Here is a 24,254-nt window from a genome sequence, read left to right as displayed (position 1 = left end):
CACACATGGGTGTCACTGTCCCTGCAAGAACCTCCCAGGAGCTCGTTCGGCCGGCCGGGCCACACAGGGAGTGAGTTCAGTCCTCCTTCACCCTCCTCCCAACTTCCCTCGTGGCTCAGATGGTAAAGTATCTGCCCACAATGCAGGAGACCTGGGTTCGATCAGGAAGATCCCCTGGAGAAGTGATCGGCAACCCACTCCAGTATTCTTGCCTGGAGAATCCCATGGACCGAGGAGCCCAGGGGACTATAGTTCATAGGGTCGCAAAGAGTCGGACACAACTCAGCGACTAACACACTTTCTCCCTCCCCCTCCTCCTAAGCTGCCCTAAAGCCCCAGGTTATCTCCCAGACCTGGCATACAACCCAGGAGCTTTGCTCGGCGTTCAGTGTCTTCCTGGCTCCAGCCCCAGCCTGCCCTCTCTGCTGTCTGCCTGTCTCTCTCTCTTCCATGCTTCAACTGCTGGAAACTCGCCAACACCTGCAGGTCTCCTTGGGCCATTAGCCCTCAGCTGGGACACCAGCTCCTCCCGAACATGACCCCAGGCTTCCTGGAAGCCCCTTCTCCCCTAGGAAGCTGTCTCTCATCTCCAGGGGCCTGCACAGCATGGTTTTCACAGAATTTTCTGGAATTCCTTTGACACATGGTCATCTATACATCACTCTCTTGTAAGGTTTCCGAGACCAGAGGAGCTGCTAGTCTTACTTCTGTGCTGCTCATTCCAAATGCAGGATTTTAAAAATCTGTTTACTGCACGCCTACAGAGGACAACTCCTGGGACTCCTCTGGGGCTGGTTGCTGGTCCCCGCCAACCCGCACACCCATCTTCTTAGTCAACTGCCCGTTCCACCAACACGCATCCAGCACCACAAGGCACTGCTCTCAGAACCTGGGGGAGGGGCGGAGAGCACGGCCCCCACCCCTCAGGGAGCTTCCGGTCTAGCAGGGACAGTGCGCTTCCATGAAAAGATGAAGACGGTAATGGCCGGTGGTCTCCAGAGCAGAAGATGCTCGTGGTACCTGAGGCCCCCTGCTGCAGAGCAGCCCAGGAGCAGCACTGTGGGGGGCGCAGAGCAGGTGAGGGTCCCAGCGCGGAGGTCGAGCAGGGGCGCAGGGCCAGCCCCCCACAGAGCAGCGGGAAACCACCAGAAGGGCTTCCACAAGGAGCACTGTGATCTCGATCCAGTTTCAAGACGCTAACACTAACGGAAGATGAACCAGAGAGGCACAAGGAAATGTAGTGCCCTGTTCCCAAGAGCCTGGGGGTGGAAACCACCCAAGTGCCCATGAGCTGGTGAATGGGCACAGGACGAGATCTCCCGTACGATGGAAGGTCATTCAGACATAAGAAGGAACCAAGTCCTACACGCTACAACTTGGGTGGAAACATTCTGCTCGGTGAAAGCAGCCCAACAGACAAAACCACAAGATGTGACTCCACTCATGCGCAAGTGCAGAACAGGCAACTCTACAGCAACAGAAAGCAGACCTGCAGACAGAGAGTGAATGAGTGGATGCCTGCGGCCTGGTGCGGCGATGGGAGGGGTGAGACCCAGAGGCTTTCTCACTGACAGGATGAAAACGTTCTAAACATTTTTCCTTAGTTTTCATTAGAGTATAGTTGATCCGCAAGGTTCTGTTAGCCTCTGCTGTGCAGCAAAGTGAATCAGTTACGCTGCTTTTGTGGTTCAGTCGTCGCTAAGCCGTCTCCAACTCTTGTGACCCCGTGGACGGTAGCCCGCCAGGCTCCTCTGTCCATGGGATTTCCCAGGCTAGAATCCTGGAGTGACTTGCCATTTCCTTCTCTAGGGGATCTTCCCAACACAGGGATGGAACTCACATCTCCTGCACTGGCAGGCGGATTCTTTACCAACTGAGCCACCTGGGAATCAGTTATATATATATACTCGCTTTTTTTCAGATTCTTTTCTCACACAGGTCACCACAGAGCACTGAGTAGAGTTCCCTGTGCTACGCAGTAGGTCCTGATTAGTTATCTGTTTTACACATACACCTCCCTCTCTGGTAACCATAAGTTTGTTTTCTGCATCTGTGACTCTATTTCTGTTCTTTAAAGAAGTTCATTTGCACCAATTTTTTAGATTCCACATATAAGCAACATCATATATGTGTCTTTCTACTGATTTTTCAGTATGACGATCTCTAGGTCCATCTGCGTTGTTCCAAGAGGCATTATTTTGTTCTTAGAGACATCACTTTACCAACAAAGGTCCATCTAGTCAAATCTATGGTTTTTCCAGCAGTCATGTATGGATGTGAGAGTTGGACCATGAAGAAGGCTGGGCGCCAAACAATCACTGCTTTTGAACTGCAGTGCTAGAGAAGACTCTTGAGAGTCCTTTGGACAGCGAGGAGATCAAACCAGTCAAACCTAAGGGAAATCAACCCTGAAAATTCACTGGAAGGACTGATGCTGAGGCTGAAGCTCCAATACTTTGGCCACCTGATGCAAAGAGCCACTGGAAAAGACCATGGTGCTGGGAAAGATTGAAGGCAGGAGGACAAAGTAGCAACAGAGAATGAGATGGTTGGATGGTACCACTGACTCAATGGACACGAGTTTGAGCAAGCTCCGGGTGATGGGGATGGACAGGAGAGCCTGGTGTGCTGCAGTCCATGGGGTCGCAGAGAGTCAGACACGACTTGGCTGCCAAATAACAACGGCTGGGTAATACCCTGAAGTAATACTCTGGCCACCTGATATGAAGAGCTGGCTCACTGGGAAAGACCCTGATGCTGGGTAAGACTGAAGGCAAAAGGAGAAGGGGGTGGCAGAGGGTGAGATGGTCAGATAGCAACACCAACTCAATGGACATGCGTTTGAGCAAACTCTGGGAAATAGTCGAGGACAAGAGGAGCCTGGTGTGCTGCAGTGCATGTGATCGAAAAGAATCTAACATAACTGAGAGACTGAACAACAATATTCTGAAAATATTCTAAAACTGATGGTGGTGATGGGCTGCAAATAACTGTGAAGGTATAAAAAATACTTAACTGTACACTTTAAATGGGTGAAGTACGCAATATCTGAATTCTATTTCAATAATGTTTTTTAAGTGGATGCAGTGAGAAGGCTACTGCAATCTTCCAGTTAAGGGATAATGGGGGAGGGACCAGAGGGGTGGACAGATGGAGGGGAAGAGAGACTCCAGGAAAACTCGGCTTGGATAGAAGTGTGGGTCCTAGAGACTGGCTGTGGAGGGGGTTGAGGGGGGAGTAAGGGGTCACAGCCAAGCAGGGGGCACTTGGGGAAAGCCAGGACTGAGCCCCTGCTGTCTCAACCCTGTGCTCGTTTCCAGACTAAGAAAGATGGAGACAGCATCAGTTTTCTCCTTCCCATGTAAAGGTGCTATTTGAAGAATGACATCTTGAACTCTAGGTGAGGAAGACTGACATTTAGCCTCCTGGATTCTCGCAGACTCGGGGTCAGAACCTGAAGAATGGAGCATCCTTTAATGGAAGGGTTGAAAGCAACTGGGAAGCGTTCAGAATAGACCCACCCTGCAGTTCTGTTCGGCGAACGCTTCCACCGTGGGACCCTTGGGTGTCCACCGGAGCTAGTGAATCACAGTGAAGGCGTGCTTCAGCGCCTGAGCGAATGCCACACACATCATACCTTTCAAGAAGACATATTTTTATTGCTGCGCTTGAGGACAGCCCCTCGGAATCCAGAGTTCATCAAATCGATGCATCGGGCAGCATGCAAGGCCCCAAGTTCACTGGGCAGTGGAGTGGGGGGGGGAGGGGAGTCTCTCTGCCAGACCAGCACGCCCTGCAGTTCATACTGGAGGTCTTCTCACTCCAAGGTGAAGCTGAACTTGCATGAAGATGCCTGCTTTACATGGCGTTTAAGTGTTGTGCTGAGAACTCCAAAGAGGAAGGAAAAAAAAAAAAAAAACACCCTGTGGTATTTATGATGGGCCTGTTATTTACACGGAAGTGCTTGACAATTTAGATAAAAATGTTACTGCCTCTCTGCATGTGCTGCAAATTCATGGCGTAAAACCACTGGAGCAACTAATGGAGTCTTCACACATCATATCTTGTTAAAGACGAGGGGTCCTTCCTCCACGGGGGTCACAGCCCAGTGGTGGGGGGGCCACCCCCGGAATGCAGCCTGGCCACCGAGGGCTGCTGACCACTTTTTTTAAAAAAGAAAAAACATGAACTCTATTTTCAAATAGCCTGGCTATCAAGGGCTACTGACCAACTCCTACAGCTTCCTCTTTTTAAAAAAAAAAAAAAAAAAGTGAACTCTGTTTTCAAACAGCAAGGTCCTACAGATGCTGGTTTCCCATTTATCCCCTGGTCCAGCCATGGTGGAAGAAACGCTGGACACTAACACACAATTTCTCTCTACTTCTGACCAACGAACAACTATCTACTCCTAGGAGTCCTGGAAAAACATCTCCAAGCCCTCGTCCGTGTTTCCAGAAGTAACTGAAAAAAATTCCAGGGCCAAGGGCACAAATGGGAAATTGATGGCTTGGCACCAAAAGATACTACTCGCTGCTATTGTATTTCTAACAAATGTGGATAATGAGGTCATTCGTCCATTTTACTATGCAGTTCATCACCTTCACGGGTGCACTTTTAATTGAAACTTAACCTTTATATGCCATCGTCCAAGCAGCAGCAGGACAGAAACACATCTCCGCAGGGGAAGATGGTGTGAGTTTCCTCCCCAAGCAAATCTCTAAAGCAACACTACCTTACTTTTCTGTTGAGTTGAAAGCAAACTCTGAAACACTACTGGCTTTTTCAGCTCTGATCATCCATTCCAGCTCCTTGGGCAGGTGCTGGGATAACCAAGCAGAGCCCATCACCCCTCTTGGAGAGACCCCCAGTGCAGCTCTTAATCACCTCCAAGGGCTCATTCCTCCGACCCTTTCCCCAGCCAAGCTGCCAATCTCCACCAAACTCTCCCAAGGAGACAGAGGTGAGTAAATGTTAAGTCTACCAACTCATTTCATAGGTGACCTCTGAAAGATTCCACCGCGGAGCTCGGGAGAGCCGAGGCAGCTTTATTAACATGCTGCACCACGGCCCCAGCTCCCTCCCTCCCTCTTTTATGAGCCCCTGCTATATAAAATGCCACAAAGGAGAAAGGAAAAACAACACGCTCACAGTGACAAACACAAGTTCCGATGGCCAGGACAAACGCCGGCCGCTCCCCAGACGTTATTTTTAGTCATCTCAGAGGGAAATATTTTTAAAAGGTCAGGGAACAAAAGTTTTCCTTGTTCTCTTTCTTCCTTTTTTTAAACACACACTCACACACACAAAAAAGATGGAGGTACATTCCGTTCAGCAGCATCCTTCTCCGAGTCCAGATTTAAAGGCAAAGGCAGAACGGAGTAGGACGGCTCCTCCCCGCACCCCCCCGCCCCCACCAGCGGCACCCGCAACCTTCAAACACGATTTTCAAATGTTTCTCTCCCCGGCCTCATCTAAATTCAGGCATGACAGATAATAAATAGCTACTCATTTACTATCATCATAAAAATTTAAACAGCCTGGAAATAGTTGCTACAATACAGAAAGGAGCAAACCTAAGCTCCGAAAAGCCACTCCAAATAGTACAACTATTGCCACGTATTGTACAAGCACACATAAAGAGACATTGTTGCGAGGAGAGCTGCCGGCTCAGTGGAATTTTCTCTTTTAAATCTTCTACTCGGAGCAGAAGAGTCAACAACTTGCCGTTTTACCCAGTGGGGAAAAAAAAGGGAGCTTAGGAACCCTCAGCTATCACAAGGTACGAGATTTGGTGATGGATTTTTTTTTTTAAGTATCTGATTTGATTTCACACAGTGATTAAACATCTTTGTGCTCAGCGCAGAAGGGTCTCCCAACCCCTCCCCCTCCAAAAATGGCATCAAAGCAATCAAAATGGTAATGCCGGGCCTGGGTACCCTCCCCCCGCCCCGCGAACTCCCCGACTTCGCCGGAGCCGCGCGCCAGGCGCCCCCCCCCCCCGCCCCCCCCTCCTCAGACGGGAATGGAAGCTTCCACTCCCGGGCGGGGGCGCGCGGCCCGGGAGGGGGGCCGCGGCACCGCGGGAAAGGGGTTAACGCGTTCGTCCCCACCCGCGCGTCCAGCCCGACGCCCCCGACCAGGCGCCGACCCGCGGCCACAGCCGTCTTTCTTTCCGCAGCCCCCGGCCCCCTCCTCCTCTTCTGCACGCCCCCCTTCCACCACTTTGCAACTTTAAAAAGACTCGAAACGCACACCCGGCCTCCGAGTTCTCCCTCGCCGGGGTCGCCGCCAACCCCCGCCAGCCACGTCCACGTCTCTCCCCTACACCGACCATCCCTCCGGGGAGGCGGGGGGCTTCGGATCCGGCCCGCCCCCGACCCGGAGTTGAGGGAGCGAGAAGGGGACCGGATCGGCGGGCGGGGGCGGGGGCGGGGGTGGGCGCGGTCCAAGTTTGAGGCTGACGCCGGCGGCCGGCATTCCGAAGGAAGCGCGATCGAAGGCCCGTGGGGCGGGAGGGGGGGCTCTGCGAGGCGGGGCGGGGGGAGCGGGCCCGCGGGGCGGACAGAGGGAGGAGAGGAGGGGGCCGCGGGGACGGAGCCGGCGCCCCCGCCCCCGCCAGCCTCGGAGCCCCGAGAGCGCCATTGGCTGCGCAGCTCAAAGTTCTCGGCTTGGGAAAGGGGCGGGGGTGCAAGTGTGGGGAGGGGGGGTGGGGGGAGGGGCGCGGAGGGGGAGGGGCGGGAGCGGGGAGGGAGAGGGGGCGGGGCGCGCGGCCGGCCGCGCTCCGGCGGCGGCGGCCTCTGTTCGCGGTGCTGAAACCCCTCCAGCGCTGAGCTCCGCTCAACTAAGTCACAATGGACAACTTTTCCTCACCAAGGGGGCCGGGAGGGGTGGGCTGCCGGGCCCCCGTCCCCATCCCCATGGCGAGCAGCTCCTCGAGGGCCCCAGTGGACACCCGGTGCCCGGAGACCCAAAGTTGGACAGAACCGGGGGGTCCCGGGGGCGCCTTTCTTTTGTTCCCCGGGAGCTGGCTGGCGTCAGGTTCCGAGAATAAAAGTGATGCCGGAGAAGTGGGAGGGGAGGGGGGAGCCCGGAGGAAGAACGATTTCTTTAAATTAAGATTTGTGCCGTAAAGCTCCCCCCCCCCCAAAAAAAACCCACTTCCAAGGAGTTTGGTGTCCAGGCTCGAATGACCACCCCCTCTCTCCGCACCCTGACGCCCGCGGGAGGCCGGGGACGGGGGCGGTTGGGGGGGGGACACCGAGCGGGAGAAATGTCCACATTCCAAAAACATGTCCACCAACTCAAAATGGACGCCGGGCTGCTCGCCGCCTTTTAAGGGCAGCTTCTCTCCTTCGGCCACGGCGGGAGCCGCGCTGCCCCCCGCTTCGGCCTCCAAGACCCTGGCCTCTTCTTCCCAGAAGCAGGGGGTGGGCGGGTAACTTTGAAGATCGCAGAGACTCCTTTGGGAGTCTGAGCGCGCGGCGCCGAGGCCAGCACTTTTTAGGGTGCTACCCAAGTGCCCGGCTACCCCTCCTAGTCCCCCCACCCCGCCACCCCGGACGGGGGGCCGGCTCCGGCTCGCTTACTTGTTTGTCGCTGAGCGCGGCGATCCGCGGTTGCCGCTCGTGCAGCTGTTTCTTGAGGTCGCCGTTCTGCGGAAACACGGAGGCGCGGGCTCAGGCCAGCCGCCCCGGGGTGGGGGGGTCCAGTGTGCCCGGGGCTCCGCGGGGCCGCCGCCCCCTCCCCGCCCGAGTTCCCCGGGCCGCGTCCCGCACGCGAGGCGGCCGGGCAGTGCCGCGCGGGGCCGCTTACCTGTGGCTGCCGCCTCATCGGGGCAGCTCGCGGGGCGGGGCGGGGGCCGCGGCCACCCGGCGGCGCGCCCCGAGCCGTGCAAGTTTGCAGGCCCGGGTGCGTGTGCGAGGGAGTGTGAGTGTGTGCCGGGGGGAGGGGGGAGGAACAAAGAGCCAAGTAAACACGGCGAGTCCGTGTCGAGCAAAGCTCATAAATATTCAAGTCGCGTCCTAATCTCCCCAACACATACACACACACGCGCGCGCGCGCGCGCCGCAACACCGCCCGGGCTCCGGCCGCCGAGCCGCTGCTCGCCCAAGCAACTATCGCCAAAACTACTTTCGCAAACTGTACAGCATTGCACCCGGGGGGTGGGGGCGGAGGGAGTGGGCGTACACACTCACACTCACACACACACACAACCGGGCAAGCGCACGCAGGGGGCCCTCTCCCGGGACCCTCGTCCTGCAGATCCTGCCCGAGAAAGAGAAGACACTGGGTTCGGGTCCCAAGCGCCCCCGATCCCTCAAACTGTGCTGGACTGCACGAAACGGAGGGGGGCGGCGCAGAGGGGAAGCCCAAAGGGGAGTCCGTTCATGTACACACTCCCCCGATCCCTGGGGCAGCAGGCTTAAAGGAGGGGGCCTCTCCAGCTCTGCGCGCCCTGCGACGAAGAAGAGGACGCCGGGCTCCGGACCCCGAACCCCGGGCCCCCGAGGCCAGCAGCCCCCGACCGCCTACCTGGTGGCGCGCAAGTTCCACGGCGAGCGCCTCGGGCCGGCTCTGCAGCTCCATCTCGGCAACTTGGGCAGCACTTTGCGCTCACTTTGGCCCCGGCTCCCGGGGAGTTGCGGGGCTCCGCGGGGGTCGGGCGGACGCGAGCGGATCGGGTTTCCTCGGATGGTGCGGGGGTCGCCGGGGGTGGACACGAGCCCCCTCCCCCACGGCCGAAAAGGGAGGGAGGGGGGTCTGGAGACGGGGGAAAGGCGGCCGCGCGCCCCCTCAACTCCTCAGGCAGCCCGGCAAGTTGCTCCGAGTTCCCGGGCTGCGGGCGCGGCCCGGCGCATGGCCCCCCCGACCCCCGGCCCCGGCGCCGGGAGCCCCCGCGCAGCCCCCGCGCGAGCTGCCAGGAGGCAGGGACTATATTTCCTCCGGCGCGCGCCTGGATCTCGCTGGGGCCTCGGCAAAGTTGTGCCTCGGCACGATGCTAATTCGGGCAGTGCCCGGATGCAGCGGGCCGGGGCGGCGGGGGGCGGGGCCCGAACACGAGCCCGCCCCTGCACGGCTCCGCCCACTGGCCTCGCCCCGCCCCCAGCCGCCCCTACCCCGCCCCGCCCGCGCTTGCGCACTGCCGCCCCGCCGCGACCCGGCGCCGGGATCGCCGAACAAAAGTGGCTCCTGGCGGCTCCCCGGGCCGCTCCTCTTCTTCTCCGCCCCCACCTCCAGCCAAACCTGCGGGAAACGGGACGCCCACCATGTCATCCCGGGGTCGGGGACACTTTCCGATGGGACGGGAGATGGCCCACTTTCCCATTCCTGGTCTCCTCTGGCTCTCGCCTCATCCCTCTTTGCCCGTCTTTTCCTACTTCATTTAAGTTGTCTTCCATCCACTCCTGCCCCCTGTACATTAAGCGCGGCCACTCTGGAGATTAATTTAGTCATGTCTCCACCGCCTGATAGCCACCGTGTTGTTTAAACAGTCTGAAAATTGATCTCTTGACTGTGCCTTTAATGATTTTTTTTTTTTACACTCACAATTAAACTCTCAACAGATGTCATTGGAATTTTTTAAGACTGGTGTTAAAATTCGTAGACGTGCCCGGTCAATGTGACATGAAACAATTACAACCACAGCTGCGAAGATCGCATTTTAGAACTCCCAGCCCCGCAGCCAGGAGGTTGACGTCTCTGAGTGGACACAGCATCGTGGAGTTACCATCTTCATCAATTAACGTTGGAAACCTTTGTGTCGTGTTGATAGCATCCTACTATGTTTGAGAGAAGCTGGGGAGAAATGGTGCAACCATATTACTCAAACTAAACTGTTTAACGTTTACACTGATGAATTACTGTAGGTTCGGATTCCTCTGCAGCACACAAAATACCCCAGCGAACGCAGGCAACAAATGCCCCTTTCAGCATATGCCAACATGCCGCTCCCTTGCTTCTACTGTCAGCAGAAGTTGTTGGAATTTTTTTTCAAGTCAGGACCCTAAGGTCCTTCTGGCCTCCTATTCAGGGCATTTGGCGGTGACTTCTGTGTTTGTTGGGCCTTGAAAGAGTGGGGGCTTCTTCTCCCCGACCCCAGCACTAGCCTTTAGGAGGCCCTTAAGTGAGGAATCGCTGTGATTACTTTGTGAGCTTTGCTGAAGACTCACAAAACTATGGCCTGTCCTAAGTACCATCATGGGTTTGGTCGAGCAGGGCTCACCAATGCAATCCAAAAAGGCTGGCTCTGGCTCCTTCCATTCCAGGTTCAGCCCAGCTTGGATTGGGGTCCCCTCTACCTAGCGCTTTACCTGGGCAGCCAGGTAAAGTGGACTGCCTAGGCACCTGTGTTCCCAGAGCCAGAGTGACAGGGTTCCTACTGCAGTCTGTAAATGTCACTGGTTTTTAGTAAAATTTCATAATAAGTTCATTGGGCGTGTATGTAATTGAATCAACAGAGAGGATGTTCAAGTTGTCCATAACCTGCACAGACTCAGGGAGATTCTGGTCCTGTTTACAAGTTTACATTATTTAATCCAAGTTATCATGATGATCCTGTATATGCCCCTCTGTCATTTTCAGAGTTACCCAGGTCCTGAGCCAGCAACAAATACCAGGGGCTGGGTGCTCTCTGAGAGAGAGGGAATTGGTTACGTGGAGGGAGAGAAACTTAGCAGGAATCATTGGCCGCTGCTGCAGATGCACTTTACCCTGAAAGTGACCAGCACTCGAGCCCACCCTCCCTGGGCCCATGTTACGCTCTGTATCGGAATGCCCTTTCTCTCAAAACCCACCTTTTAAATTCCTCTTGGTCCTCCAAGATTGACTTCAAACACTGCCTTTTCTGTGAAATTCTAACTTCTACACATCAGTTCTTTACTCCTCCCTCTAGAAACTCACCATGAAGAACTTATGTACAAGGGGGACTTCTGCCCCATAATCGAGGTCATGGCTTCCCTGATGTGGCCTGAGCTGAACCTGAGCCTGGCTTGTGGGCAGAACACAGTACAATAAGCCCCTACTTAAGAACCTTCACGGTGTGAACTTTCAAAGAGGTGAACATGCATTCCATCAACATCAGGAATGAGCAAAATTGCAGCTTGCCCTCTGTCTCCTTTCCCAGGTGGCTCAGTGGTAAAGAATCCACCTGCTAATGTAAGAGACACAAGAGACCTGGATTTGATCCCTGGGTCAGGAAGATTCCCTGGAGAAAGAAATGGCAACCCATTCCAGTGTTCTTGCCTGGGAAATCCCATGGACAGAAGAGCCTGGCAGGCAACAGTCCATGGGCTCTCAAAGACTTGGACACAACACAAGCCTCTGTCTCCTATTGCTGAAGATCCTTCAGCTCCACCATCTTACTCTTCTTGACTGTTTGATGCCAGCCCCTGTGTGCCAGCTGTTGTGCTGTACTACTGTACTTTTCAAGGTACTGTACTGAAAGATTAAAAATGCTGTCTTTATTTTTGTTTGTTTTTTATGTATTATTTGTTTGATAAGCATTATCAACCTGTTACAGTACAGTACTATGTAGCCAATTGTGTTAGTTGGGTACCTAGGCTAACTTTGTTCGACTTACTAACAAATTGGACTTACAGACATGCTCTTGGAACATAACTCATTCATGTGTACGGGACTGACTGTATATGGATATTGAAGGGAGGAAGAGAGAGTAGGAGCTAGAGCCAAACAGATGCTTCCCTGATGAATAAGTGAGTGAGGGGATGAGTGAATGAATGAATGCTAAAAGGGAGATGTGCTTAGTTTCTCAGTTGTGTCTGACTCTTGCGACCCCATGGACTATAGCCTACCAGGCTCCTCCATCCATGGGACTCTCCAGGCAAGAATACTGGAGTGGGTTGCCATTTCCTTCTCCAAAAGGGAGATACATTTCATTTTTGGAAACGTGGGCTATTAACCATGACCACAGACATGAGCAGTGTTTGCAGTTCAACCCGGCATCCAGATGTCTCTTCACTTGCATTGTGGTCAAGTGTACTGGGCACCTGAACAGGAGCTTGGCTATCTGGGTTTGAGACTTGGGTCTACTCCTTAAGAGCCTCCAAGCTTTGGCAACTTTCTCAACGTCTCCTAGCCTTCGTAACCACAGCTTACCCCCAGACCCACTCAGTTTCTCCTGGCCCTGGATGTTGGCTGCTTGCTCACTGAAGAGCCCCAATCACAGCCCCCACCCCTTAACTGGCCTTAAAGTGAGAAAACAAAGAGAAATTAAGGCAACAATCCCATTCACCATTGCAACAAAAAGAATAAAATACTTAGGACTATATCTACTGAAAGAAACAAAAGACCTATATATAGAAAACGCTGATGAAAGAAATCAAAGGGGACACAAATAGATGGAGAAATATACCATGTTCATGGGTTGGAAGAATCAATATAGTGAAAATGAGTATACAACTCAAAGCAATCCATAGATTCAATGCAATCCTTATCAAGCTACCAATGGTATTTTTCACAAAACTAGAACAAAAATTTCATAATTTGTATGGAAATACAAAAAGTCTCGAATAGCCAAAGCAGTCTTGAGAAAGAAGAATGGGCCTGGAGGAATCAACCTGCCTGACTTCAGGCTCTACTACAAAGCTACAGTCATCAAGACAGTATGGTACTGGCACAAAGACAGAAATATAGATCAATGAAACAAAATAGAAAGCCCAGAGATAAATCCACTCACCTATGGACACCTTATCATTGACAAAGGAGGCAAGAATATACAATGGAGAAAAGACAATCTCCTTAACAAGCAGTGCTGGGAAAACTGGTTAACCTCTTGTAAAAGAATGAAACTAGAACACTTTCTAACACTATACACAAAAATAAACTGAAAATGGATTAAAGTTCTAAACGTAAGACCAGAAACTAAAAATCTCCTAGAAGAAAACATAGGCAAAAAACTCTCTGACATAAATCACAGCAGGATCCTCTATGACCCACCTCCCAGAGTAATGGAAATAAAAGCAAAAATAAACAATTGGGACCTAATTAGACTTAAAAGCTTTTGCACAATGAAGGAAACTATAAGCAAGGTGAAAAGACGGCCTTCAGAATGGGAGAAAAATAATAGCAAACGAGGCAACTGACAAATAATTAATCTCAAAAATATACAAGCAACTCCTGCAGCTCAATTCCAGAAAAATAAACAACCCAATCAAAAAATGGGTCAAAGAACTAAACAGACATTTCTCCAAAGAAGACATACAGATGGCTAACAAACACATGAAAAGCTGCTCAACATCACTCATTATCAGAGAAGTGCAAATCAAAACCACAGTGAAGGTACCATCTTATGCCGGTCAGAATGGCTGCTATCCAAAAATCTACAAACAATAAATGCTGGAGAGGGTGTGGAGAAAAGGGAACCCTCTTACACTGTTGGTGGGAATGCACACTAGTACAGCCACTATGGAGAACGGTGTGGAGATTCCTTAAAAAAAACTGGAAATAGAACTGCCGTATGACCCAGCAATCCCACTGCTGGGCATACACACCGAGGAAACCAGAACTGAAAGAGACACGTGTACCCCATGTTCATCGCAGCACTGTTTATAATAGCCAGGACATGGAAGCAACCTAGATGTCCATCAGCAGATGAATGGAGAAGAAAGCTGTGGTACATATACACAATGGAGTATTACTCAGCCATTAAAAAGAATACATTTGAATCCATTCTAATGAGGTGGATGAAACTGGAGCCTATTATACAGAGTGAAGTAAAACAGAAAGAAAAACACCAATACAGTATACTAACGCATATATATGGAATTTAGAAAGATGGTAATGATAACCCTATATGTGAGACAGCAAAAGAGACACAGATGTATAGAACAGACTTTTGGACTCTGTGGGAGAAGGCGAGGGTGGGAAGATCTGAGAGAATAGCACTGAAACATGTATATTATCATATATGAAACAGATAGCCAGTCCAGGTTTGATGCATGAGACAGGGTGCTCAGGGCTGGTGCTGAGCACCCCAGAGGGATGGGATGGGAGGGACGTGGGAGGGGGGTTCAGGATGGGGGACACATGTACACCCGTGGCTGATTCATTTCAATGTATGGCAAAAACCACTACAATATTGTAAAGTAATTAGCCTCCAAATAAAATAAATAAATTAAACAAACAAACAAACAAAAATAAAGTGAGGGCTGGCCTTCAGCACAGCCTCCTCTGTCCCGTGCTGAACACAGGACAAGCTGCAGTTGTTTCCATCACCATGTGGTCCAACCCTGGGAACCCCAGGTAACCCGCAGCTCCTGCCTCTTCTGGCTTTTTTTTTTTTTCAGTTTGAAACAATTTATTAAAACATGAAAACATTTCCAGGAAAAGATCCAATTTGGAAAATGAAAAATGCAACCCATGGTAAGGAAAATACAAGTCATACACTGAACAGAGGAAAACAGAAAAGGCAACCACGCTTTGTAGAAATCAAGACAACACCATAGGCTTATAAAAGCTTCCTAAACATGTCCTGTATTATCATGTGTAGAACACTGAATTAAAGTAAGGTAGTTTTTATTAGTTGTATAAAAGTATGAGTAAATTTTGGACTTTATCTCCAATAGGGCCTCACAGTTGTCACTGGAATACACATTTCTTGAGACACTGGGCAGAGTTCCCATTTATGGGAAATACATTCTTTTTTTTTCCCACACAGTGAAAATGAGAAAAATTATATCAAAGGGAAATCTTTTTCTCTAATCTCTTTCAATACCTCAGAAAGGCAGGACTTGGGAAATGTAAATTTTCAACTCAGACTTGAAAAGTCTTATTGCTTGGCATCCGATTTTTCGAAAAGTTAAGAGCTATTTGAACCACCATTCTATTCTCAAATCCTATTTCAAACTTTTTCACATAGTGCTACCTTTATTTTGTGAAGGTAGACGTCAGTCTAATGACAATCTAGACCGAACCCTGCAATGCACAAGCAAGTCACAGCACACGTCAAGCCAAAAGAAATGATCGATCTTCTGTTTTTGTCAAAATCATATGAAAATATCTATGAACAATTAACTAGGATTTCTATGTGCCCAGTGAAGGACCCACAGGATGTTGTCTTATGGCATTCTGTGCAAAGTCTTTGGTTCCTTCTTTGCTTTCAGCTTCCTCTTCTGATTTTTTTTTTTTGGGGGGGGGGGAGGATCCACACTGCATAGCTTGTGGGATCTTAGATCCCCCACCAAGTGTCGAAACTGGACCCCTGTAGTGGAAACACGGTGTTCTAACCACTGGACCACCGGGGAGGTTCCAAAATCTCCCCTTTTCATGAGAATATCAGTCATGTTGGATCAGAGCCTTCCCTAACGACATCCTTTAAAACTGTTCATTTCTGTAAAGACTCCATTTCCAAATAAGGTCACATTTTGAGGTCCTGGAGGTTAAGACTGCAACACAGGAATGGCAGCATGTCTGGAGCTGTGCTCTCTGAGATGGCCAGCTGTGTGCTGGCTTGTGGACACTGTTCATTCATTCACAGGATTCATTAGGCCCCTGTGTCTGGTGCACTCGCTTAACCTCACCTTAGTTCTTAGTCTTCCTGCCTGAATTTGTGTCTGGCCCAGTGGATTGTGCCCAGGAAGTGCAAACGTGCTTTTGTTTGGGCCTTTTGCTAATTTCAGTTGGATTCTCCTTCCTGACCTCCAACTCCCCTTCTCCCACTTCCTTCTATTCTGAAGCAATGCATTTCACATGATTTATAACAATAATTTCCCCAGTACCTCAGTGTTAAAGGATTCGCCTACAATGCAGGAGCCACAGGAGACATGGGTTCAATCCCTGGGTTGGGAAGATCCCCTGGAGAAGGGAAAGGCAGCCCACTCCAGTATTCTAGCCTGGAGAATCCCACAGACAGAGAAGCCTGGTGGGCTATATAGTCCATGGGGTTGCAAAGAGTCGGACACGACTGAAGCAACTGAGCACTGATAACCATAAAGCTGAGCACCAAAGAATTGATGCCTTTGATCTGTGCTGTTGGAGAAAACTCTTGAGAGTCTCTTGGACTGGAAGCACATCAAGCCAGTCAATCCTAAAGGAAATCAGTCCTGAATATTCATTGGAAGGACTGATGCTGAAACTGAAGCTCCAATACTTTGGCCACCTGATGCAAAGAACTGACTCATTGAAAAAGACCCTGATGCTGGGAAAGACTAAAGACTGAAGGAGGAGAAGGGGACAATAGAGGATGAGATGGTTGGATGTCTTCACTGACTCAATGGACATGAGTTTGGCAAGCTCCAGGAGCTGATGATGGACAGGGAGGCCTGGTGTGCTGCAGTCCATGGGGTCGCAAAGAGTCAGACATGACCGAGCAACTGAACTGAACTGACTGAATATACTCATCAGAGCCCCCTAGGCACTGAGGCCAGGATGACACCTTGAAGGCTCTGACTTGCACAAAGTCTCTAGGGATCCTTGAGTGATTATCCTCTGACCTGTAAGGGTCCTTCCTGCAGCAACTCTCAAAGGAAACCCTCACTCAAGGTCAGGGGAGCTGGCTGGGAGCTCCTGCGTTCCCCTCTCAGATATCAGCCAGACATTGATTGACTACAGTTTGACGTTTTTGTTTCAAATATGGTTATTCTAAGAAGTCTCAAAGCTTTTGCCTGCAGAAACTTTTGCTGATCCACATCGCATTTCTAAACTACACACTTATTGATAAGTTGGCTGAAGAGGAAGGATGGGCTTCCCTGGTGGCTCAAACGGTAAAGAATCCACCTGCAATGCAGGAGACCCAGGTTCAATCCCTGGGTTGGGAAGATCCCCTGGAGGAGGAAATGGCAACCCGCTCCAGTACTCTTGCCTGGGAAATCCCAAGGACAGAGGAGCCTGGTGGGCTTCAGCCTATGGGGTCGCAAAGAGTCAGACACAACTGATTGAATTTTACTTTCATTTTCATTTATTTGGCTACGCTGAGTCTTGGTTCCAGCATGCGGGATCTAGTTTTCTGAAAGTGAAAAGTGAAAGTCGCTCAGTCGTGTCTGACTCTTTGTGACCCAGTCCATGGAATTCTCCAGGCCAGAATCCTGGAATGGGTGACCTTTCCCTTCTCCAGGGGATCTTCCCAACCCAGGGATCGAACCAGGTCTCCTGCATTGCAGGCAGATTCTTTGCCAGCTGAGCTTCCCCACAAGGAAAGCCCCTGACCAGGGATCAAACACTGGGAGCATGGAGTCTTAGCCACTGGCCCACCAGGGAAGTCCCTCGCCTTGTCTCCTTTATTAAAAGCATATTTTTCATTTACTTTTTTCTTTTGTGGTGAGGACACGTGACACAAGATTTACCCTGTTGGCAGAACTTTGTTTTCAATGCAGCATTGCTAACTACAGGTCCTAGGTTCCACCACAGAGCTCATGTTGGTTCCTCTGTCTCAGCCCCAGCGAACACCCCTGTTTCACTAAAAGGAGTGTCCACTGGGCTGTGGTAGAGTATTGGAACCAGGAAAGTGGTGGCTGGGTGACAGAGGAGGCTAGAATTAGTGCTTGCAGAGGGCTTTCAAGTGCCTGCCCTGACTTGGTGTGTTAGGTACATTATTTGATTGTCTCTTCATAATAGCCCAGGGAAATCGGGACATGATGCCCCATTTACAGATGGGAAAACTGAGGTGCAATGATGTGAAGTCACCCAGTCAGCTCTCTTGTGTGTTGGGAGCCCTGTATTTGAACCCCGTCTGATAAGGAAGCCCCGAAGGAAGACTTTCAGGACCCCCAATGGGAGGAGCGGGCACTGAGCAGCGGGAACCTGCAAGCCTGTGGTGATCTGGGAGGTGTGGACCCCGTCTCATGTCCCCAGTGAAGCATCTCTGTACCACCTCCCAGGACGAAGTTCTCTGGGAAGGACAGAGTGGAGAGGTGATAACTGGCCATCTAAGAAACCAGTTTCAAGGCCTGGAAGGTGCCCACAGTCTCCTGGTTTCACTTCTGGGAGTTTGAGGGGGGCTTCCCTGTTGGCTCAGATGGTAAAGAATCCGCCTGCAATGCAGGAGACCTGAGTTTGATCTCTGGGTTGGGAAGATCCCCTGGAGGAAGAAATGGCAACTCATTCCAGTACTCTTGCCTGGAGAATCCCGTGGACAGAGGAGCCTGGCAAACTACAGTCCATGGGGTTGCAAAAAGTTGGACACGACTGAGTGACTTTCACGTCACACTTCACTTGGTAAAAATGGTTGAGGTGGCATCAAATGGAAAGTGGCCGGGGAAGGACAGAGACCCCACCCCCGGGTGGGTCCCAGAAGGCCCGGAGCCTCACTGTGGGTGCCCTAAAGGCAAATTCCACCCCCAGCGGGAGTCGAGTCTCAGGCCCACCTGAGAGTGCTTCTGTCTCAGAGCTTCTATCATCGGCGTCCGTCCTAATTAGTACTCTGACACCCACACCTTCAGAGGCTCTAGGTCAGCTGTGTGGTTCCTGTTGGAGACCACGGCGGTGTGCTGCTTGTGCGTGAAGGATGCGTTTATAAGGAGGAAGGGAACACACAGCGTGAGGGGTGGGCAGGAAGGGGACAAGCCCCTGGTCTCTCTCACCTTTGCACCCGGGAGCCCCAACAAACCCAAGAGTGGAACTGGTTCTCTGGTTTCCTCTCTCATTTGGTGACAGCTTTTGAAAATCATTTGTTAACATTGAGTGCAGTCTTTCTCCAGTTGCAAAGAGCCGGGCGCACTCTCTAGCTGCAACGCAAGTGTTTCTGTCTCAGTGGCTTCTCTTGCGGAGCGCAGGCTGGGGAGCAGGGCTCAGTACCTGTGGCTTAGGTGCTCCATATGCCCGGCACTGGCAGGTGGATTCTTAACCACTGGGCCACTGGGGAAGTCCCCGGTGATGGTTTTACTTCCAGACTTCCAAGCCAGCAGTGATTCTGAGCCTGGAACCTTTCTGCAGAGCAAGACTGGAAGTTATTTTTCACTTGTCTGACCCCGAGTCTGGTTGCTCTCTCCATGCACAACCCGAAGTGCACCCAGGGGAGTGAGGGGTGATTACTGGGGAACAGAGTGAGAAAGGGCTGGGCCCTGCTCCACGTGACGGAGGTTGTGTGGGAGGAACGACACCGCCAGCCCGCCACCCCACAGGAGGTTCCAGAAGAGACGCTGGAAGGGGCATTCGCAGGGTGGGGAGCGCCGAGGAGGGAGCCCCTCTCCCCACTGCTGGTTTCACACTCTGTCATTTCATTGGCCCCCTCAAGACCCTGGGGTGGGAGTGGGGAAATTGCTATCACCTCCACTATACATGGGGAAGTGCAGTTCAGTTCAGTTCAGTTCAGTTGCTCACTCATGTCCAACTCTAGCGACCCCATGGACTACAGCACCAGGCCTCCCTGTCCATCACCAACTCCTGGAGTTTACCCAAACTCATGTCCATTGAATCGGTGATGCCATCCAACAATCTTGTCCTCTGTCATCCCCTTCTTCTCCCGCCTTCAATCTTTCCCAGCATCAGGGTCTTTTCAGATGAGCCAGTTCTTTGCATGAGGTGGCCAAAGTATTGGAGTTTCAGCTTCAACATCAATCCTTCCAATGAATATTCAGGACTGATCTCCTTTAGGATGGACTGGTTGGATCTCCTTGCAGTCCAATGGACTCCCAAGAGTCTTCTCCAATACCACAGTTCAAAAGCATGGGGAATACATGGTGGGGAAGCTGAGGCTCAAAGCAGCTGGATCATTTAGAAGTCACCTAGTTGGTAGATGTCAGTGAGGATTGAGATCCTTGAGTCTGAGCTCTGTTGCTTTCCAGTTGCAGCTCTGGGGGCAGGGCCTCGCAGGGCAAGGTCCCCAGTGAGCCCTGGAGTGGAGGCAGGAGTGCACATGTAGGTGTGAACACAGGCGTGCTGGGAGAGGGGAGAGGTGGTAGCTTAGCTTGGGTTTGAGCCAGAAGCTGGCCCTGAACTAGGATTACCATGAAGAAGTTGAGCCGGGAGGTGATACTCCGGAGATGATCCCCGGAAGTGCCTGTGGGGCGTGGGTAGGAAGCTCAAACCAGGTGACTTAAGGAGCGAGAACAGGGTGAGCCCACAGCTCCCGAAACTGGGGCCTCCCAGGCAGTCACAGAAGCCTCGGGCGCACTGGAGGGACAGAGCAGGGCGGCATCTTCCCATCCAGAGAGGATCAGAGATGTACCAGGAAGAAAGGCAAAGTCCAAGCGCTTCCCAAGCAGCCGGGACAGTCAGCAAGCAATGGGGAGCCGCGGACACAAGTGCGGTGATGTTGTCAGTGTCTGCAGATTCCAGATGTGGGGAGATGCGGGCCAGGGCCACCGGTGAGGATGCTGCCCCAGGAGGACGGGCCGGTCCCGGCCCTGCCCAAGGGGAGCAGCAGGGGGGGTGAGGACGGGGTTGGGGGTTAGGGCAGAGGCCACCCAGGCGAGAAGGCTAGGACAGATAGGGCTCCCCAAGACTTCTGCAGGTCCAACCTGTGAGCCCGGGTGATCAGCGACTGTGAGGCAAACCGGGCTGACTGGCCGAGGGGCAGGGCTGGGAGGGACTGCGGGCGAGGGCATACCTGGGGAGGGGTACCCGGAGCAGCAGCTGCAGGTCTGCACACGCGGAGAAGAGCTCAGTGCATCTCCATGGCCCCTGAAGCGCTGCCCCGAGTCTGCCTGGACACTGGCTCTCGGAAGCTGATGATGAGGCCCCACGATGACCCTCTGGGGTCCCTTGCCTGTCTTTCCTGAGCAGGAAAGGGAATTGGGCAGCCCAGATGGCTGAGGTTGGGTTTTTGTTGTGTCTTTTTAAGTAAGTCTTTTAAGAAGAATTTTTTTTTTAATGTGGACCATTTTTAAAGTCTTTACTGAATTTGTGATAATATTACTTCTGCTTTATATTTTGGTTTTATGGCCTAAAAGTATGTGGGATCTTAACTCCTCGACCAGAAATCAAACCCGCACCCCCTGCATTGAAAGGCGAGGTCTTAACCACTGGAGTCCCCTGAGGTTAGGGGTTTGGGGGCTTGGCTGTCACCCACTGGCTGCATGGCATAGTGCAAGCTATGCTCTGAGTCTCCCCCTCCATATAAAATGGGGCTCATCCACTCGTAGACAGTTCCAGAGTGCTACGTGCCAGCTGAAGTGAGGATTAAGTGAGTGAACTTCCTCCCTATTGGCAACACAAGTGAGCCATGTGGCAGGTGCTGGGACAGACAAGTGCCCAGGGTGCTGTGGGGGGAGACAGAACTTGGCCTCCCCGAACTGCCAATGCTGGGTTCAGCTGGGTCCCCAACACCCACAGGATACCCTGGCAAAGCAGCCACCTGGAAGAGGTCCTGGCATCAGGCGCCAAGAGGAGGGGCCTTGAAGGTTTGGGGTGAGGAGCAGCCGGTCGTCAGCAGTCACTCAGCCACCGCTGGATGCAGGGGTCTCAGCCCCTGACCCTGGAGGCTGGGACGGTGACTCAGGGTGGAGCCCAGCAGCGGGACCCTCAGGGTGGGAAAGGTGAGCATAAGGCAGGTGGACAGGGGAGGGGACGGGGAGAGAAAGAGGAGGGCGTCCAGGACAGCCTTGGGTTTCCGGCCTGGGGCACTGGGTGCCGGAGTCGGGTAGGGTGAGCCGGAGAGGAGAGACTGGGGACATTACAAGGTCGGGGGTGTCGAGGCCCCACCGTCCCCCAAGCTTGTTCTGGGGACACTTTGTGAACCCTAAACGGCCTGGTCCAGTGCAGAGGCAGGCAGGGGGAGTGAGACCTGTGGTCAGCCCCTCTCGATCTGTCTCCCTTCACTTTCCTTCCTATATGGGGTTGGACACATCCTTGAAAAATTTGCAACCTCCCCAGAACCTCAGGAGGTGACCTTATTTGGAAATAGGGTCATTGCCCATCTCACTAAGTTAAGATGATGTCATCCCAGGATAGGGTGGGCCCTTCATCCAATAAGACTGGGGTCGTGATGAGAGTGGGAGAGACACAGACACACGCAGAGAGAATGCCACGTGACCATGGACATAGGACTGCGGGCCACACAGAAGCCAAGGGGGAGGTGAGGAGCAGATTCCTGCCTGGAGCCTTCAGAGGGAGCATGGCCCTGCCAGTGCCTTGATCTTGAACGTCTGGCTCCCAGAACCTTGAGAGGACACATTTCTGCTGTTTAAACCCGCCCAACCTGGGACTCTGTTGCGGCCACCCCAGGACACCAACGTGCTCCCCATCTTTCCTTCCTGAGTCAGGCCTCATCCCATTGTGAATTCCACCTCTTTCTCGGAGCCACCCCCATTCAAGTCCTAAATCTCCTTGATTGGAGGGTTGAGGCTGGACCTAACTCTCCTAATTAGTAGCACCCCAGCCTGACTCCATCTTCCCTGGTGGCTCAGACGGTAAAGAATCTGCCTGTAATGAAAAAGACCTAGATCTGATCCCTGGGTCGGGAAGATCCCCTGGAGAAGGGAATGGCAACCCACTCCAGTATTCTTGCCTGGAAAATCCCATGGACAGAGGAGCCTGGCGAGCTGCAGTTCATGGGGTCACAAAGAGTTGGACATGACTAATCAACCAACACACACGCAGCCTGGCTTTATCAGATGGCGCTTCTCTTATTCCCCAGGGAGGTGAGTTTCACATTCTGCCTCTGGTTGTGATGGGGAAAAAACCATCTTCAACCTTGGTGCTCCATTGTCCTTAAATGCAACTACCTCTGCCTTCAGTGGCTGGTGTTTGCAGGCATAGAAAGTGAGCTCAATTATTCATTTGCATGTTCAGCACAGATTTTTTTCCGCAGTTCATTGAAAACTTTCAAGGACTTGCAAAACAAACCTCTTTTATTCTCCACCCATTCAGTTCGCTGAATGCCAGAGCAGCAGCAGAGTGCCTCGCTTCCTACCCGGCACCCACCCTGCCTCCCTGCATCTCATCTGAGCCCATAGGGTCCAAATCAGAGAGTCCTTGTCAGCACGCTGCACGTGCCAGGTACCCGACAGGCATTTCAAGTTATAATAATGAGGGGCTTGTTGAGCAAGTGCATATTAAATGGAAGACATCAAGACAAGGGCTTTCTGTGTTGTCTCATTTTAATCCTTCACCCTTCAACCCCATTATATAGATGAGGAAACTGAGGCCAATTCATCTAACAATTTAGCTAAGGAAGTACAGCTGATACGCAATGGTTTCTAACCGAAACTAGGCCAGGTCCAAGCTTGGTGTCCAACCGCCCACATCACAGCTCTGCTGAGCTCACAAAAGATGCCCAGTAATGACCTATATGGGAAGAGAATCTAAAAAAGAGCGGATATATGCACACGTATAACTGATACACTTAGCTGTATGCCTGAAACTAACATGACATTGCAAGTCAACTAGACTCCAATAAAAATTAATTAAAAAAAAATAAAGACATGCTTTCCCCCATAGAAGATGCCCAACAAATACTGGCCGGGAGGCTGGCCACTGTGGCCAGTGGAAAACACTGTTGGCTGGGAGGCAAGGGTACAGGCTTCTAGGCGCAGCTTTGTCACCCTCTGCGGAGGACACAGGTCAAAAATCTTTCAGCTGTCACTGGCGAAATAGTAGTTAAGGAATTATGAGTTATTAATAACACTTCCAATGATGAAATGAGGGTCATTACTATTGCAATGAGAGAGGCCAAGAACCGGTGTTAACGGCAATAATGACTCATTTATTGGGGAATTAGAACACGGTTCAAGGTTTGTAAATCAGGGAGGAATGAGAAAGGTAAGTATGCAAGAAAAATGTGAATTTAAAAGTTCTGAAGGTTTGCCTGATAGCGGCCAGAGAAGAATTTCAACACAGTTGTTGACTCAGGGCTAGACACCTGCTGATGTATCCCATCTCCTAAAAACGCAGAACAGGGCTTCCCTGGTGGCTCAGTGGTGAAGGATCCAGCTGCCCACACAGGAGACACGGGTTCAGTCCCTGGTCCGGGAAGATCCCACACGCCACAAGGCAACTGAACCCATGCGCCCCAACACCGAGCCTGCGCTCTAGAGCCCGGGAACCACAACTCCCGAAGCCCATGCATCTACGGCTCTTGCTCCAAAACAAGAGAAGCCATGCACTGCAGCTAGAGAGTAGCCCCCACGCTCTGCAACTACGGAAAAAGCCCACGCAGCAATGAAGACCCAACACAGCCAGAAATTAAATACATTAATTAAATTTAAAAAAAATAGAATACTGGAGCAGGTTGCCATTTCCTACTCCAGGGGATCTTCCCCACCCGCATCCAAATCAAACCCGCATCTCTGGCTTCTCCTGCGTGAACAGATGGATTCTTTACCATTGAGCCACCTGGGAAGCCCTTATTTTCGCCTAAGGCT

General features: G+C 51.9%; 1 protein-coding gene across 2 annotated transcripts in view; it reads right to left on the bottom strand.

The window, feature by feature from the left end:
- PHF21B (PHD finger protein 21B) overlaps positions 1-9,002 on the bottom strand; it is an 87,821-nt gene extending 78,819 nt beyond the window's left edge. The window contains exons 1-2 of one of the 2 annotated variants that reach the window (XM_027540534.1): positions 8,533-9,002; positions 7,587-7,652 (exon numbers count right to left, since the gene is read on the bottom strand). In XM_027540534.1, the coding sequence (XP_027396335.1) occupies positions 7,587-7,652; positions 8,533-8,586 (120 nt within the window). In that variant the 5' untranslated portion in view covers positions 8,587-9,002. Of the gene's footprint in view, positions 1-7,586; positions 7,653-7,812; positions 8,088-8,532 lie in introns of those variants that run through there. The other variant, XM_027540535.1, reaches the window with a different exon arrangement.
- Between the last annotated feature and the right edge of the window lie 15,252 nt (positions 9,003-24,254).

Source organism: Bos indicus x Bos taurus, chromosome 5 (assembly GCF_003369695.1).
Source record: "Bos indicus x Bos taurus breed Angus x Brahman F1 hybrid chromosome 5, Bos_hybrid_MaternalHap_v2.0, whole genome shotgun sequence".
NCBI lineage: Eukaryota > Metazoa > Chordata > Mammalia > Artiodactyla > Bovidae > Bos > Bos indicus x Bos taurus.
Note: the sequence above shows the minus strand (reverse complement) of the source record. Positions and strands in the feature narration are given on the sequence as shown.